This window comes from Hemicordylus capensis, chromosome 2 (genome assembly GCF_027244095.1).
Source record: "Hemicordylus capensis ecotype Gifberg chromosome 2, rHemCap1.1.pri, whole genome shotgun sequence".
In the NCBI taxonomy this organism is placed as follows: domain Eukaryota; kingdom Metazoa; phylum Chordata; class Lepidosauria; order Squamata; family Cordylidae; genus Hemicordylus; species Hemicordylus capensis.
Window position 1 is genome coordinate 62,849,404 of NC_069658.1, and position 18,158 is coordinate 62,867,561.

An 18,158-nucleotide genomic window follows, 5' to 3' on the forward strand; every position below is an offset into this window, starting at 1 on the left:
AAGCAGTTGCACTGGCTGCCAATATGTTTCCGGGCAAAATACAAAGTGCTGCTTATTACCTTTAAAGCCCTGAATGGCTTAGGTCCAAGTTACCTAATAGAGCACCTTCTTCTGCATGATCCTCACCGCACGTTAAGGTAATCTGAGGCAGTCCTTCTCCAACTGCCACCAAAGCATCTGGTGGCGACTCAGAGATGGGCCTTCTCTGTAGCTGCTCCTGGGCTGTGGAATGGGCTGTGGAATGCATTCCCTGCAGAAATCCGTAATCTGAATTCTTTATTGGCCTTCAGGAGAGCCCTTAAAACCTATCTGTTTGGACTGGCCTTCCAGGATTTTTAAATTATTGTAAATGTTTTTAATGCTGTAACCTGGTATTTCAGGGTTTTAAAACTGTTTTGAATGTTTTAACTGTAACTGTTTTATGGTGTTTTAACAACCTCTGTTTTTAACTGCTAATTGATTTTAATTGTTTTGTTTTAATGTAACCACCCTGAGCCTTTTTGGAAGGGTGGTATAGAAACTGAATGAATGACTAAACAAAGAAAAGGGATGGTCCTTAACAAATCCTGGTATTCAGGGCCTTAAAGGTCAAGACCAGCACTTCAAATTGAGCCTAGGAATGAATTAGCAAGCAATGTATTAAGAAAGACATAAGAGAGTAGCAACCAGTGATGTCATTTGTCTTGTAAGATTTGACATATTGATTGGGGATGTGCAAAAAATTGACTGAATTGATCTGAATTCACACAAATTCAAATCGAATTTACATTGAAATTGAGCAAATTAATTCAAGCTTAGGTGAATTTGAATCAATTCAAATGAATCCTATTCTGTGAAAGCAGTTTCAATTAGAATCTGATTTGAATTTGAATCGATTCAGTCAAATTTCTTTGCACATCCCTAGTACTGATGTTCTGGTATGGCTAGTTATCGACTGTATTATTATTATTATTATTATTATTATTATTATTATTATTATTAATTCAATTTCTATACTGTCCTTCCAAAAATGGCTAAGGGCAGATTACACAGAGAAAAAATAAATAAATAAGATGGCTCCCTGTCTCCAAAGGGCTCACATTCTAAAAAGAAACACAAGATAGACACCAGCAACAATCACTGTAATAAATGATGAGGTTACTTTTCTTATCTCTATGTAACAGCATTGTCACCATTGACTTCAAAGCCATAAACATTTTATTTTATAGAGTTACACACTTTATTATCTATGGAGCCATGCTGGGAAGAGCAGAAGGTTGCAAGTTCCCTCCCTGGCATCTCCAAGATAGGACAAGATTTTTTTTTTTAAATAGGACAAGATTTTTTTATTGAACCAACAAACTACCAAAGCATACAGTACGTTGCCAAAGCACAATTATATACAAAGTGGTTGTTTGTACATGATATATCTACAAAGATTTACACACAATGATTTGGAAACCCACAAGGTTATGAAGTATATGCAAGTAGTACTGTAACTTGGGGGTGGGGGATTTCAAGGCACATCAGGTAATGGGGGGGGGGTTATATCTGACGTCCATTTCCACAATTTGTCCCATTGCTGTTTAGAAGAGATACTCTTGTCTTTTTGCACATAACCATACAAACTTTTCCAGAAGAGATTTACTGTCTCATCTGCGTGAACCTCTTGGTTGCGTCTTCCCTCCCTATTCCTATGCAGGAGCATTGCATAAATGACATACAGGTTTACTAACCTGATTACGAGGAGGGGAACATTCCAATTCCCTAGTATGAGGGCACCCGTTCCGTCCCGTTTCCTTGAAGGTTTCTTTCTGGGACCTCGAAAAGAGGTTCTATCGCTCAAACCCGAGGTTAGTTCTTCCCAAGTCTGTTTTTCCAAATCAGGCCACTCTAACAGCTTGCTTACTCTCTGCCACACTCTTTTGGCTACCACACACTCTTTTAAGAAATGTAAGTGGGTTTCCCTGAATGTTTTGCCTAGCTCACTAGCTTTCTGTTTGCAGGTGATTTTAGGGCACTCTTGCTGGTCCTCTGGGAGCCATGGCTTAGCCGTATTAAGTGGTAGTACTTGATGGTATAAGCGCCACCTTGTTTCCCATAAACGGAAAGGGACTTTTTTCTCCTTAAAGAGAGCGATAGGGTGATCGGGTTGCAACAAGTACTGTGAAGTGCGGTGTTTGTAGCATTTACGTTCTAAATCAGGTTTTAAGAAACCCTCTTCTAGAATCTCTCCATAAATTGTTTTCCTTAGCTGCTTAACTGAGGAGGATCCTTTAAATAGATCCAGTTCAACCTTCCATTTTAAAAGTGTGAATAACAAATCTCTCAAGTAGTCCAGGTGTTCTCTTTTTAATACTTGTGTGATATTACCATTGAAAGATCCTTTCCCCCACCATGCTATGCCCCATGCTGACTGGCGCCAATGCAGAGCGGAAAGCGAGACCCAGGTTTTTTGCAGGAGGTTGGACATATTATGGACATTCACGAAAATCCAGTTTCCAAAATTGTAGGACATGAATTCAGTTACAAAATAGGGTTGCAGGGCAGGTAAGGCTAGCCCTCGCCGCTCAACCTCCTTAAATGTTACTGCACGGGCCAAAAGGAAGGACGCTATGTGCCATACTAGACGGAAGATCTGGCTTTCAACTCTCCGAAGGAGATTGAGCGGGGGAGGATAGACTACCACCAGGTTATGCACCGGGGGTATCAGGTAAGTCCAGATGTAAACCGCTTTCTGTTACATGGCGAGGCTCCATTTTTTCCACATGGTGATTTTAAGCATTACTTTTTCTTCCCAATCTGTCCAATTTCCCCCCCAGACTTTTTCCTTAATCCCATATTCAATCCCCAAAATGTTTACTGTATCTACCCACTTCCGTTTGGACTCTGGGGCCCCTTCGCTTTTACATTCAGAGATGGGTAGGCACGAGAGTTGCTGGCATCCGAGGTCCATTTTAACAAATACACTTTTGTCAGCATTTAATTCTGAACCCAAGATCTTGCCATATTCCCAGAAGAGGTCTAGTATTACAGAGATTTCATTTTCATTCGATAACAGTAATGTAACATCATTGGCATGAGCTACAAATTTTACCCTAAAGTCAGAATGCGGTTCTGAGTGGACAGGTGGTTCGGCTATCCCATCACTCTACCTCCTCCTCCCTCCCGGGAAGATCTCGCACGGCGGGGGGATAGAGACCGAGAGTCCTTGCAGATGGGGTTCTCTCTGGATCCTGATCAGGATCGGATCCAGGGCAAAAACATAAAGTAATGGGCTCAGTGGGCATCCTTGGCGGACACCCGAATGCAAAATGATCGGGTCGCCCCGCCATCCATTAATCTGTGGTGTCACCTTTGCATTCGTATAGAGCAGCTGTATCCAAGTCACGAATAGGGGTGGTATACCCTTAGCTTTCAGCAATGTCCACAGATAATTGTGGTTCACTTTGTCAAAGGCCTTAACTTGATCCAATAAGAGGAGGTGACCTTTCCAACTTTCATTCTGTATAGAGTAAAAAAGTTCTCTGAGCAGACACAATGAGTCTGTCATCTTTCTTCCCGAGATAGCGCTTGTCTGCAAGCTGTGGACCAATCTAGGGGCCACTTTCGCCAATCTATTATTTAGGAGTTTGGCAAAGATTCTGTAATCAATATTTGTGAGGGTTATCGGTCTCCAGTTTTGAGGTAAAGTGGTGTCACCTTACTTGGGGGAAAAAATTAAGAGGCCATCCCCAAAGGACCTATTTAAACGCCCATTGTCTAGGACTCTGGGAAGAGCAGAAGGTTTCAAGCTCTCTCCCTTGCATCTCCAAGATAGGGCTGAGAGAGACTCCTGCCTGCAACCTTAGAGAAGCCACTGCCAGTCTGTGTAGACAATACTGAGTTAGCTGGACCAAAGTTCTGACTCAGCATATGGCAGTTTCTTATGTTCCTATTTTATAGATTTACATCCTTACTTAAAAAAATATAATTGTTGCTTACAGAGGTTGTATATAGGATAAATATACAATATTCAACAACACATTAAAAGCCATCATAATAATTGAAACAGATCAGCATAAAATCTAGTTTTACCTAATGATTTAAGAGCCAGTGATAACAAAAACAACAATCAACTCTTTTGAAACACAAAAGATTTTCAGAGACCTTCTAAAACCAGGGGAAAAGGGGAGTTGCTGGATTTCCCAAGAGAGAATTCCACAGGTATGGAACCACCACCAAAGGGCTCTATCTCTGGTACCCATCAACTGGCTTGGAGTTAATGGTGGATCAGAGAGCAAAGCCTGTGAAGCTGATCTTAGGGCTTGGACAATCTGGATAAAGCTGGCCTTAGAGCTTAATGACTATCTATATAGATAGTTATTAAGATAACTTGGTCCCACACATTTAGTACTTTAAAAGTCAGTGCTAACATTCTTAACTGAGCTCAGAAACAGATTCGTAATCTGTATACTTTTTGTAGGATTAGTGTAATATAAACTGACAATCTTGCTTCTACCTTTATTTCAAAAGCTGCATTTTGTACCCACTGAAGCTTCCAAACTGTCTTTAAACAAGGTCTCCACAGAGACCATTGCAACAATCTAGTCTGGATATAACCATGAGTAACTGAGGCCAGGTCTACCTTCTTCAAAGTAGAGCTGCAGTTGGCAAACCAGGCAAAGCTCTAAAAGGCACTTTTGGCTACCAACATGCTCATTATCTGAGCATTCAAAGATAATGTTGAGTTCAGAAAACTCTGAAACTGTATACTTCAGGGAAAGCACAATAACTATAACTGCAGTAAACATGTAATGAAAAAACAAAACCTCAGATAGTGTAGAAGATAACACAAGCTTATAGTTATGCCAGTGCTGCTATAATTCTCTATTTTTGAAAAGCATACAACTTCAAGAGACTAGAAGGCTGTGAAGTCCAATTCAGACTCTGCAAGTCGCAATCAAGGACAGGATCCCACCAGTTATGCAGACTCACTGGACACAACTTTAGCCTCCCGTTTAGCCACCCACTGGATCGCGGCTGCGGCGGGCGGCGGCGGAATGGCCAAGAACAGAGCGACACCGAGGCCTGCCGTCCGGCCCAGCATCGCTTCCCAACTGCGAGGCGCGCCTGCGCAGTTCAATCTATTAACTGCGCGCAGTTATTTTAAAATGATAAGTCTTCAAATAAATATTACCATTGTTCATTTCAGTGCACTTGAATTGCAAATGTTGTCAGATGTTCGGGGGGGGGGCGCAATTTCAGTGCTTGCCCTGGGCGCCGTTTTCCCTAGTTACGCCTCTGCCTGGTTGTCCATGGTATCCTCAAAAGTCTTCTCCAGCACCAAAGTTCAAAAGCGTCAATGCTTTTTCTGTCTTGTTTCTTCCAAGTCCAGCTTTCACATCCATAGAGTGTCACAGGAAAAATCATGGTCCAAACGATTCTAATCTTTGTAGGTATAGTCACGTCACGGCATCTAAACATCTTTTTCAAGGCCTTCATTGCAACCCTACCAAGTGCTAGTCTGTGGCATATTTCTTGACTGCTGGATCCTTTACTGCTCATGGTTGATCCTAAAAGGCAGAAGCTATCCACCACCTCAGTGTCTTCATTATCAATACTGAGGCTGATTGCTGTACCCATTATCATTAGTTTAGTCTTCTTGACATTTAGTCGTAGCCCCATTTTTTTCACTGTGCTCCTTGACTTTCATTACTAGAGCTTTCAGATCATCCACATTCTCAGCTATCAGAGTGGTGTCATCAGCATAGCGCAAGTTATTGATGTTTCTTCCTCCAACTTTAAAACCACACTCATCTTCTTCCACTCCAGCTTCTCTCAGTATATGTTCAGCATATAAGTTGAATAAATAAGGAGAAAATGTACAGTCTTAACAGTAATTTTATTTTATTGTCCACTATATCTTCTAAAACCCCAGCTGCTACTCATGGTAGCCCAAAGGGCTTCAGACAACAAAGACTGTAAAATTGAAAGGTTAATAATAATACTCTTTTCACAGGGTTCAATTCCTTTTAATGCAGTTTAGCATTTGGAAACATAGTGGACTGACACAATTTTTAAATTGACCAACCTAGTATCCCATGGGTATTATATGGGACAACTATATAAAATAATATAACTGAGATAAAATAATACATTCTGATAAATTGAATTTGATATTTAAATTCCATATGTAAGACTAAAATACTCATTCAAAAATCTGCTTTTAGCTATTTAGAACTTTCAAAATTACACACAGTTAGCAGTGATTGGACTTCTTTATAAAATAACAAATCACTTTTTGTATAACTCAGTGGAACTTACTTTTGTCCTAGTTGGTGAGTCACGCAATGCCATCAGTTTGAAAAATCAGTTTAATCCAGACAAATCAAAGGTGCTGTTGGCCACTATGTGAGACAGGATACTGGACTAGATAGGCCTTGAGCCTGGTGCAGTAGGACTGCTCTTATGTGGTGAGGAGTTCTGGTGATCTGTATAGGTATGAGCATGCCGTTTTGGGTAGAATGGTGCTTTCCCTGAAGTATACAGTTTCAGAGTTTTCTGAACTCAACATTATCTTTGAATGCTCAGATAATGAGCATGTTGGTAGCCAAAAGTGCCTTTTAGAGCTTTGCCTGGTTTGCCAACTGCAGCTCTACTTTGAAGAAGGTAGACCTGGCCTCAGTTACTCATGGTTATATCTGGACTAGATTGTTGCAATGGTCTCTGTGGAGACCATGTTTAAAGACAGTTTGGAAGCTTCAGTGGGTACAAAATGCAGCTTTTGAAATAAAGGTAGAAGCAAGATTGTCAGTTTATATTACGCTAATCCTACAAAAAGTATACAGATTACAAATCTGTTTCTGAGCTCAGTTAAGAATGTTAGCACTGACTTTTAAAGTACTAAATGTGTGGGACCAAGTTATCTTAATAACTATCTATATAGATCGCAGCCGCGATCCAGGATAGGGGAGCTTGCGACCTTGGTGCTCGCTCCCACCAGCCAGACACATCTCCATCCAACGGCGGGCTGCTGGGCTGGCCAGGTAGCGGCGATAAGCTTGGGCGTGCGGCACCTGCAGAGGTGCCGCATGCCCAGGGAAAGGGCAGCCGGAGGGGGGAGGGGGTCAGGCCAGGGGGAGGGAATCCGGCCATTCTGCCTGGACCTGCAGCCAGCACGATGGCGCGGATGGAGCTGCCGCGGCTGGCCGGCCCGGCCCGACAACCTGCCCGGTGTTGTGGGCCATGCCGCTGCTGCCGCGGCACCACCTCCAGCTCCAAGTTCCGCCCAGTTGGCCGTGGCCACCCGCTGCTGCCACCTGCCCCCCACTCCCCGGCCGTGCCACCACCCACCAGCCAGTTCAGTTAAATGAAAATAAACAATTGAATTATTATAATATTTTTTTAAAAACAAACAAACACACACACACCTTGTCCTCCTTTGCACACTTTATTCAAGTGGTCCTTCCTTGGAGATGATGTCTCTCTCTGGTTGCTGGTTTCTTTCTTGGGCCCTGAAATTGCGGGAGCCCCAGCAGCCAAGCAGCAAGAAGCTCTCGCTCTCTCGTTGCCGCATCACAAATGCACGTGCATGAGAGAGGCGACGAGAGAGCAGGAGGTAAACTTGCGCATGCGCGAGTGGAGGTGGGTGGGGACTGGGGAGGAGTGCCACGAGGAGGTCCGTGGCAAGCAGTGAGGGCGCCGTTCCAAACAGAAGAGAACGGAAGAAGAAGAAGATAATTAAATTTTGGTCCATGAGTGGGTCTCTAGGCAGGTGGCGGCGCCCAGGCTGGCACTCGCCGCTGGGGGAAAGAGGCGCCGCTGGGTGAGAGAGGTGCCACTGGCGCCATGCGGTCGCGGACGGCTGCTGCTGCTAGTGCTGCAGCCTGCCTATGCTATTGCTAAAAATAGATTTTGGTGAAAGCACTTTTTGGAGACACGTGACAGCACTTTTTGGCACCCTACACCAAGTGGCGCCCAGGGGACGTGCCCTGCCTGCCCTACCTTTAGTTACGCTCCTGCAACCAGGAAAACCAACAAATGGATCCTAGAACAAATCAATCCAGAATTTTCACTCAAGGCACAAATGACCAAGTTCAAACTATCATACTTGGGGCATATTATGCGAAAACCCAGCTCCCTTGAAAAGTCTGTAATGCAGGGAAAAGTTGAAGGAAAGAGAAGAAGAGGACATTCAGCAGCAAGGTGGATGGACTCGATTACGACAGCAATGAATGCACCACTGAGAGACCTTAAAGGCTAAGTTGAAGACAGATCATCCTGGAGAGAATATATCAATGTGGTCACGAAGAGTCGAAATCGACATGACAGCACTTAATCAATCAATCACCCTAGTGCAGTCACATCATATGTATATGGGAATCTAATTATGAAAATAGGCAGGGATGGGCAACAAGATTAGCTTTGCCCATTTTAAATCATACCCACATTGCATGATGCTAAGGATGTGCTCAAACCATGGTTCGAGCACTATTAGGTCAATTAGAAAGGGAACTTAAAGGAAAAGGAGAACAAGTGCTAACCTGTTCTCTGCCGCCACTTCCAGCTTCCTTCAGGGGTTATGCACGCCTCCTAAAAGCCCCACATGCCGTCAGCATGCACATGGTGCCTGCTCATACGCAGGCACCATTTGCATGATCAGCGTGGTTTTGCTGACGATGCAAATGGTGCCCACATATGTGCATGCTGATAGCATGCAGCAGGGCTTTTGAGGTTGTGCTCTGCACCAGCAGGAAGCAGGAAGGGGTGTTGGAGAACAGGTTAGCACCTGCTCTCCTTTTCCTTAAAGTTCCCTTCCTAATTGCCTTAAAAGTGCTCAAACCGCACTTCAAATCGCAGTTCAGGAACATCCCTAGCATCATGCAATTATGAATGTCCAATTTTTAACTTTAAGAAAGAAGAGTTTTCATAGCAGCTTTGAAGTGGTTAAGATATGGTCAATATTTCAATAATTCTGTCACCTTTAAGGGGAAAAATATACTTTTGTGATTGGGTGGGTATCAGAAAGCTTAATGTACTGAGAGTGTGCCATATTATTTCTGCAGTGACAGCTGACATCGTGACCAATTAAGTGAGGATACAGCAGGAGGCTGTTCTTAATGCAGCCAGAGGCTTCCTCACTACTGCAGTGTGGGAGGAGGGAAGAGTGATTTTCACTGATCTTCCCTGCATGCGTAAGTGCTCTGTGCCTTCCAAAAGGGTCCTGCAGCCCATTTAGTTAGTCATTATCAATTCACCCAACCACTGTAGTAATGGGCATGACTCAAGCTGTAAAGATGTGGCCTCTTGCTCCATCCTTGCTTCATTAGTCAGGATGTAAGCCAATAATTATGAGCTTCTGTATTTAGTGTCTGTCTTTTAGAGTTTATAATAGCAAAACTAAGGGTGAATTTATATAGTGACCTTAAGCATTTTGTAGAAAATACTAACTGAAATGGCAGTCAGCATTATGAAGGTGACTGTGGTTTAAAAAAAAAAAAGATTTAAACATTAAGATTATGAATGATTTTCAGTTATAGAAAATACTGAGTCCCCAAATCAGCACTAGTATCAAGAAACTAATACTACAATTGGTGGGGTATGTGGGTTGGAGAAAAAGATAAAGGCCAAGATTTAAATAAAGGATTTGCATGCACAACACAGCAGGAGTTCTCTTTTCACCTTTTCTCTACAGTACCACCCATTGCCAGATAGACACCCTGCTTGCCATTTAAAAAGCAGATTGTCTGTTCAGCAGAGGGAACTGTCACAGTCAAAAGGAAAACCAAGCTCTAGCTGCACACACAGTTCTCTCTCTGTTCACACATGTATGTCCCTTTTTTGTGGCCAAATATTATTCAAAAATCAACTATATTTTATATGTAAATATTCAAAAATACCTGTACATGAATTACCTACATGTAATTAAATTATTATCTACTGAGCACAAGGATATTTAAGAGGTACAGTTTCAAAGCCGTGGATGGGGTGTTATAAACATAAATCCCAACAATAATTAATGATATTAACTTAGTGAAGCTGTAACTACCACAACCATATTGGATTTGACAATCATCATCTGCATGATTCTTATAGCAATAGCACTATAGCAATATCACTTACATTTATATACCGCTCTATAGCCGAAGCTCTCTAAGCGGTTTACAATGATTTAGCATATTGCCCCCAACATTCTGGGTACTTATTTTACCGACCTCGGAAGGATGGAAGGCTGAGTCAACCTTGAGCAGATAAGAAGGAATGCTTTATTATTCTTCCACATGTTCCCTATAATACTGTACTCATTTTAAACACACTGGTCATGATCAGCACTCCTTTATGCTATATGAGAACATTGTTAACTGTAGTACAACTACTGTAGGTTTAAAATAAATTTGTTTTACTAAGTAACAAATGACGTGGGATTTAAGCAGCCTGTGTGCAGGATTGCAGTCTAATACCATAAGCCACCAAAAGGAATTTTAATATTTCTGCACACCAGATGCAATACCATTCCAACTTAAAAGGCTAGAAACAGTGCCAGCAGTTTTCCATACACAGAATTTAAGATAATTACTTTAAAATCCCCTTCATTACTAGCATTTCTAAATAGTCAGGTTTGACTAGGTAACAGGATACATTCAAATCACACAGATATAATTACTGCACACCCAAGAAGCGATAAAATGTTCACAAGCAAATTCCTTTGACCTTGTTAAAGTATGCTCCTTATTAATCTAAGGTAAACATTGTTTGCACATCGCATTTGTTATAAAATATGGAAAAAGAAAGGAAGTCCCTTAACAGTTGTTATTGATTCCAGCATTTACAGACTGAGATTTAAGTGCCGTTTACAAAACAGAACAGATGCAGATGCTGACAAAAAGGTAAACAATTGTTGCATGGCTTACTGCCAGACTCTGAGCCGATATATTAAACTCCAAGTGAAGCACATTTCCCCTATGGATTGCACTTATTGCCACTTCATTTCCTATGTGCACTGTCTCTCTATTGCTGTGCCTGGCAGTAAGCTATTTCCAGGTCTTTCGTGACCCCTGAGGCCTAATGCTACCTCACACAGCCATTAGCGAAGGGAATTGCATGTGTCTGACACGGCCTGAAACCAATTATTTGATATTTTCTTCAGAATGATGCCCAGCTCTGTTGGGAATGAGCAATCATGAAATAATTTACCTCCTGATTTAATTTTTTCCTGCACAAATTAGTTGTAGCCTGAGCTATCTATACACAGCTGCCCGTGACATATCTCTGTCTTATCAAGATTATACTTGAAATGATGAAAGAGGGAGGGAGCTGAACAGAGTAGATTGAGGAATCCTGCTTAAAAGGCATTGACAAGTTTATCAGATATACTGATCACATGTACTCTCTGCTGATTGAAACTGACAGAACTATAAAGAACTGTCAGTGCACCAAGGGAAACCTTAGGGATATAATCCATTATCCAAGTATTTAAGGTTTGAATGAAACCAAACATGCAACCATACTGAACTTTGCAGCTTACATTAATGTTTACGTTCCTTCAATATTTTCAAAATGAAACAACGTATTATCCAGGTGTCTGTGAGTGTACATATACGCACAGTGAGGCATTATTCCATACTTATTCATCATGTCAAAATCACATGCCTATGTAAAGGAATGTCAGCTTAGCCATAGAACAAAAGCACAAATTCTTCATATTCAGTAGTTCATAGTTATTGTTATGGATTACAAGCAGACCTAAGAAGAGATTATGCAGAACTCTTAAATGCACCATCAGTCATAAAGTACTAAAACTATTAGTTGGATCCTAACCTGCTGTTCCTCAATGGAAGGTTTTTGGCTGTTCCTCTTCCCGTTGCAGTTCTCCATACCCAATATCATGCTGTTTCAGAAGGCCCATGATCCTCAAGAATAAATTGGGGGAGAGGCAACTGCAAGTGCTGAGGAGGGAATGGGGAAGTTTCCTTCCTTCCACTTCCTTAGGATATAATCCTAAATTCTGTAAATTTAGTCCAGCTCAGTGAAAACATGGGTTGGCACAACTAGTTCCACATGCTCAAAGGCTACTTAGGGCTTCTGTTGCTCAAACAGCAGCAGCCAAGCCACATGGCAAACCACTTTTGAAAATGAGTATTTCTAAAGAAACTATCTGCTGTACAAAGAAAGGAGTCAAAACCACATTGGGCATACCAATCAAGAAGGCGAACTGCACAAAATGTGAAAATATCTTTTACAGACTGTTGCTGGCATGAAGGAACTATATTACAATTTAAAAGCAAAATGAGAGGCACATAACTATGACATTCTGGGCCAATACTATTGACAATGGGAGCCATAACGGTCGATCTTAATACCAATACTGATGCAGTATATTAGTACACACAGAGTGACTAATCACAATTCATTTTCACATTAAAAATTAGTGCAACACTTTATTCTATGTGAAAGAAAAACAAATCCATTTAGATGCCCCAACATCTAACTTAAGCTATCTACACATGAAACAACATTCAATTAGATACCCAGAAACCCTGGAATCCTTCATTCTGAGATAATGCAGAAAATGGTTACTCAGTTTTCCCCTTCAAAATTCCAGAAGACTGTATCAGGAGCAAAGAGAATCTGTATCAGGAGCAAAGAGAAACATTACTAATCATGCCATTCTTTAATAGCTATTTCACTCATGTTGGAAGACCATTTGTGCATTTAGGCAAACATTTATAGCTTGTGCTATCCTGTTGAAAACAAAAGGAAATCATTCCCAGATTGTAGCCTAGCCCATTTTTATTGGCAGATTGGACCACTAACATCTGAACTCATACAATTATTGCACAATTTCACCAGATATAAAGAAACTGTACAATTAAGAGCTGAATTTTGCACCACAGTATCCCAAAATCTGTGCTAAAACAAACTGTATTCAAAATTACACACATTTATTTTATTTGTTTATTCATTGTATATACCGCCCTTCCTAAAGTGGTTCAGGGTGCTTTACATAAAAATTAAAAACCATTTAAAAGAAGATTAAAATTAAAATCCTCTCCCCTACTAATTGAGCAAAGAGGCACCTTTCTGAAGTGGTGATTCTCTTTATTGAGTAGGGGGAGAGCAACTGACACTATCCAACCCCAGCACAGTATCCCTCTAGTGGCTGTTGCCTATCATATGATTTTGTGTTGTTTTTTTAAGATTGTGAGCCCTTTGGGGGCAGGGAGCCATATTTATTTGTTTATTTTTATTTCTCATTGTAAACCGCTTTGGGAACTTTTGTTGAAAAGCAGTATATAAAAACTAAAACTAGATATAATTAAAAGCCAGGCTAAAAGAGGGGTAATTTAAGACTCTCCTGAAGGGCTCCAAGAAAGATAATCCTCTTATATCCATGGGGAGCACGTTCCACAACCCAGGGGTGACAAATGAGAAGGCCCAATCCCAAGTTGTCACCAGACGAACTGGTAGCACCCAAAGACAGACTCCTCCTGATGATCTTAATGAGCAGTTAGGATGTTGTAGAGAAAGGCACTCCCTCAGGTAAGCCAGACCTAAGCCATTCAGCGCTTTAAAGGTAATAACCAGCAATTTCTACTTTGCCTGGAAACATATTGGCAGCCAGTGCAACTGTTTAAGAACAGGCATAATGTGGTCTCTTCAGGGTACCCCACAGACCAATCTGGCTGCCCCATTTGAACTAACAGAAGTTTCTAAAATACGTACAGAGGTAGCCCTACATAGAGCACATTGCAGTAGTTCAACCTGGAGATTACCAGCTGGTGTACCACTGTTTTCAGTTTATTCTCCTTAAAGAGAAGGCAGAGTTGTTGAATCAATCACAGCTGATAAAAAGTACTCCTGGACACAACCTCGTCCTGGAGCACCAGGAAGGATCCAAGAGCACTCCCAAGCTACAAACCTGTTCTTTCTGGGTGAGTATAACCTCGTCCAGAACAGGAGGTTTTATCTCGTCTTGCAGATAATGACCACCAACAATGAGCACCACCATCTTGCTTGGATTCGGTTTCAGTTTATTATCCCTCATCCAGCCCATTACTGCCTGTAGGCAGACATTTAAAGGACTAATGTAATTTCCTGATATTGATGACAAGCAGAAATAGATTTGGGTGTCATCAGTATATTTATAACACCCAGCACCAAATCCCCTGATGACCTTAACCAACAGTTTCATGTAGATGTTAAAAAGCATCAGTGACAGAATTGTGTCTTGAGGAACTCCATACAGTAGCTCCCACTTTGAAGAGCAGCTGATACCAAGTGCCACCATCTGAAATCTACCCAAGTTTATAGCCATAAAAGACTTTGACAAAGGCCGCTCATTTCATACTACTCTTACATTAACTTGAACATTAACCTTTTCATCTTGAAGCCTTGGTGGGGTCACCTGAATAACCACTTGCACCAGTTGGCTTGATGCATTCTTGCAGGCTTTCCTCAATTTAAACTCATATTAGTCTGCTGGTAAACCAGGAGATTCAGCAGATCTGTGGTAGTTAGCATCACTCCAGCCTCCTGTAGGAATAAGCCCTTGAGCAGCAGAGAAATCCCTTGAGGACTTCAAAGTAGTAGTAGTAGTCTGCATGGATGGTATCAGGCATATAGGGCCTTGACATGATGTAGATACTGTAGGTGTCGTCTGTAGAGGCCTTGCCGGTGACAATGACAGGGTCTTTGGCACAGTAAGTGGTAACTCAATCAGATCAGCAGCATCTTCCTCATCTAGTCCTTGGATAAGGAATCGTTTAAAAGTTACAGGGTAAGGAGTATTTTCATTAGACTCCAAGAATAAGAGCAGATTTTGAGCAGTGTTAGGCTCTGCTGCTGCCTCGGTATCAAAATTAACTGCAGAGTGAGTCAGATGCCTTCACACTGACGGTGATTGTTATGGCATTTACGCAGGAGATAGGGATGCTGCATGATGTTGAGGTATCAACCCTAATGTATGTGAAGCCATATCTTCACTCGATAATGACGGTATCAATACTGAGTTCAGTGCTGAGGCCATCGTCAGTGCACTTGGCTTTGATGCCTAGGTCATCGACCTCGTAGCCAGAGTCCACTGGCTGCTGGAGCCCCATCGGGGATGGGGTGGACTTGCTCAATTTCTAAGGATGCGGTTTGGAACCCTTATCCTTATGCTTTTTGGGTGGTAGCACAGTCAAGTCCCCGTCCGAGAATTTACATTTAGATTTTTGCCAATGCCTGCATCCTTTGCAGGGGGTAGCAGTTTTTAAAATAATGCATCAGCCCTTGGTGTGGAAGCCTCCGACACTGAGGGTTTAGACTGTGTGGTGGAAGAAACAGCCCTCGATGTTGATCTCTTCAGAGAGCTCAAAGCCATTGGTGACTGCGGCATGGGAATTGCTGGTCTAAGCACCTCTTCCAAGAGCACCACCTGCAAATGTGCTGCCCAGTTCTTTAAAGTCTGGTAAGAGAACAAGGTGCAAACCTCGCATGACAAAGTATTCTGACCCCCCCCCCGCCCCCAGCAAAGGAGGCAGAGGTTGTGGCCATCCATAGACGAGAGCTTCCACCTGCACTCCCCACACCTTTTAAAAGTAGTTTTACAAGGTTTACTAGAGTCCGTGGGGGAATAAATTACAAGCAAATACCGTGCCTATGTCCAATAATCACAAGAGTAAGTCCAAAAGTTAAGATTTAATGTTTCCAAAAAGCAATAGTCAAAAGAATTGTCAGAAGTAGTGACGAGGTCAAACTGTGTAGCAATATCTTTATTTTTCACCACAAATCAACATTGAACTAACTTTCTGAGGAGCCGCAGCCACCAAGGTGTGAGTGTTTTGGTGGTCAGAAAGCAACTGAGGAAAATGGTGCTGAACTGCTGAAAATAACAGACTCTAGGCACATGCAGAAGGCAGTTATCGGCGTCACAAGGAGCTAAACAATTCCACCTGAATGGTCTGTGCAGGCACAGAATGAAAGATTATGAGTGTCAAAAGGATCACGATCCAGATCCAGCAGAGTTACACTGCCTCTGTCAATTTCCTGGTGAAAGTCATCTATCAGGATGACCAAGGCTGTCCAAACCCCATAGCCTGCTCTAAAGCCAGTCTGAAATGGGTCTAGATAATCCGTTTCCTCCAAGACTGCTTAGACCTGTTCAGCAAGCACCCTCTCCATCATCTTACCCAACAATGGGCGGCTTCTATAATTATCCATCACCAGGGGATCCAGAGTGGGGTTCTTAAGAAGGGGGTCTAACCACTGCCTCCTTCAAACAAGGTGGCATCCTGCCCTCCCTCACTGAGGTATTAATGATATCAACTAGGCCCAACAACCCCCCTGCAAGATGAAATCAGCCATGTTGGGCAAGGATCCAAAGAACAGGTGGTAGGCTGTACTGCTCAAATGCCGGAGTTGAAGGAGTATATTTTATGCCCATGGAGTGGCACTGTCTTAAACTCTAAAGCATAATCCGTCTGAATTATTCTCAATACCCAGCCATCTGATATTATGTTGTGTCATGCAAACGCACGGCTTGCCAGCTTGATGGTAAACATGGCATTGTTAGGTGGTGGTGGTGAATGGTTGCTCAGATCAAATAAGTTGTTTGGTCTGGTCTGTTGCTTAGTTGCAAGAACCTTTTGATTCTTTGATTTGGTTTTGTGTGGCTTCCTATGGAATTTTTGATAGGGTCTCTGGTAATCATGCCTGTCAGGCAGCTGGTAAGAGCCCTGTCGATGATTGTATGAACAGTATTTATTAGCAGCAGTAGAAGCTGTTGAAGTAGTAAAAGTCTTCAACTAAAAGTATTTTGACTTTTTCACTTTCTCTATCATTGTGTCTGTGTCTTCACAGAACAGACCTTTGCCATCAAATGGCAGGTTTTCTATTTTCTCCCTCATGTCCTGTTGGAGGGCTGTAGACCATAACCAAGCATGTCTATGCAGAGTCATCACAGTTGCTAGTGTTCTTGACTCAGTCTTGGCCAAGTGCTTGGCATTACTTAGCTGCCTGGCAAGTCAATCTGGTGGTCTTAGCAAATGTTTCCTCAAAGCATTTCTTAAAAGTTTCAGGAGTCAAGCTTGTCTTGGAGAGGAGAGCTGGTCTTGTGGTAGCAAGCATGATTTGTGCCCATAGCTAAGCAGGGTGTGCCCTGGTTGCATATGAATGGGAGACTTGATGTGTGAGCAATGCAAGATATTCCCCTCAGGGGATGAAGCCGCTCTGGGAAGAGCAGAAGGTTTCAAGTTCCCTCCCTGGCTTCTCCAAGATAGGGCTGAGAGAGATTCCTGCCTGCAACCTCGGAGAAGCTGCTGCCAGTCTGTGAAGACAATACTGAGCTAGATAGACCAATGGTCTGACTCAGTATATGTTATATATGTTATCTCTTATCTTATTCCTTCCTGCAAAGGCGTTAAGCTCAAAGCTAATCCAATATGCTAACGTGGATTGGAGTATCTGGCTATCCCTGTTAGAAGAATAGAACTTAATTAACTTGTGTCTACTTCGGCTTCCCCACCTGCACTGAAATCGGAGAGGAGGGCAGAGGAATAGTCCTCTTTCAGTTGCAAGTTAGATTTGACCTGGAGCTACCATTCCCTATGCTGTCAGCCAAGTAACATGCCGGCAAATCATAAGCCCACGGATCCCATGAGTTCAGAGAGACAAAATGGAAACTACAAGCATGCAGTTCCAAATCAGGTGTAGAGGTGCTGCTGGGAGCCCCAAAAGAGGCTAACTTGGTAACAATCAAGACTCTGAAATTAAATTTTACTTTCTCACAGATACCAATATAATTTTCTCAAAATATTTTTTTATTTGGTTAAAAGAAAAAGATTTCCTGAAGCTAACCAAGCCTTGTAATAATGAAGGTATACAAAATGCCCCCACAAATTAATAGTATAACAGCAAGGAGTATTTAATTAAGTTCTACTCAGGAGATAGCTGACATGCAATGAAAAGAATCACGTAAGGAGTCATGTAACAATTTTCTTGTCAAACAATACTGTAGGAGCCATAGGATTCTCTTCAGGAGTCCTTTTAGAAGTCCTTCTTCTTTTGGCTTTCATAGCCCTCTACAGTTTCCTTTACATATATGTTCCTTGGAAAAACCAACTTATTAATTCCCTCTTAACTTCTTTGTCACACTTTTTTTTTATTAAAGAGAGTACTCTAATATATAAATCTCACACTGACCTCTGACCACTCAAGAG

At 42.0% G+C, this 18,158-nt stretch overlaps 1 protein-coding gene across 7 annotated transcripts in view; it reads right to left on the reverse strand.

The window, feature by feature from the left end:
• Positions 1–18,158, reverse strand: part of KIAA0825 (KIAA0825 ortholog) — a 431,089-nt gene that overhangs the window by 312,937 nt on the left and 99,994 nt on the right. Inside the window, exon 5 of one of the 7 annotated variants that reach the window (XM_053293921.1) lies at positions 12,476–12,588. The exons of the other annotated variants lie outside the window; for them this stretch is intronic. Coding sequence (XP_053149896.1) covers positions 12,572–12,588 — 17 coding nt within the window. The 3' untranslated portion in view covers positions 12,476–12,571. Of the gene's footprint in view, positions 1–12,475; positions 12,589–18,158 lie in introns of those variants that run through there. 7 annotated transcript variants of the gene reach the window in all.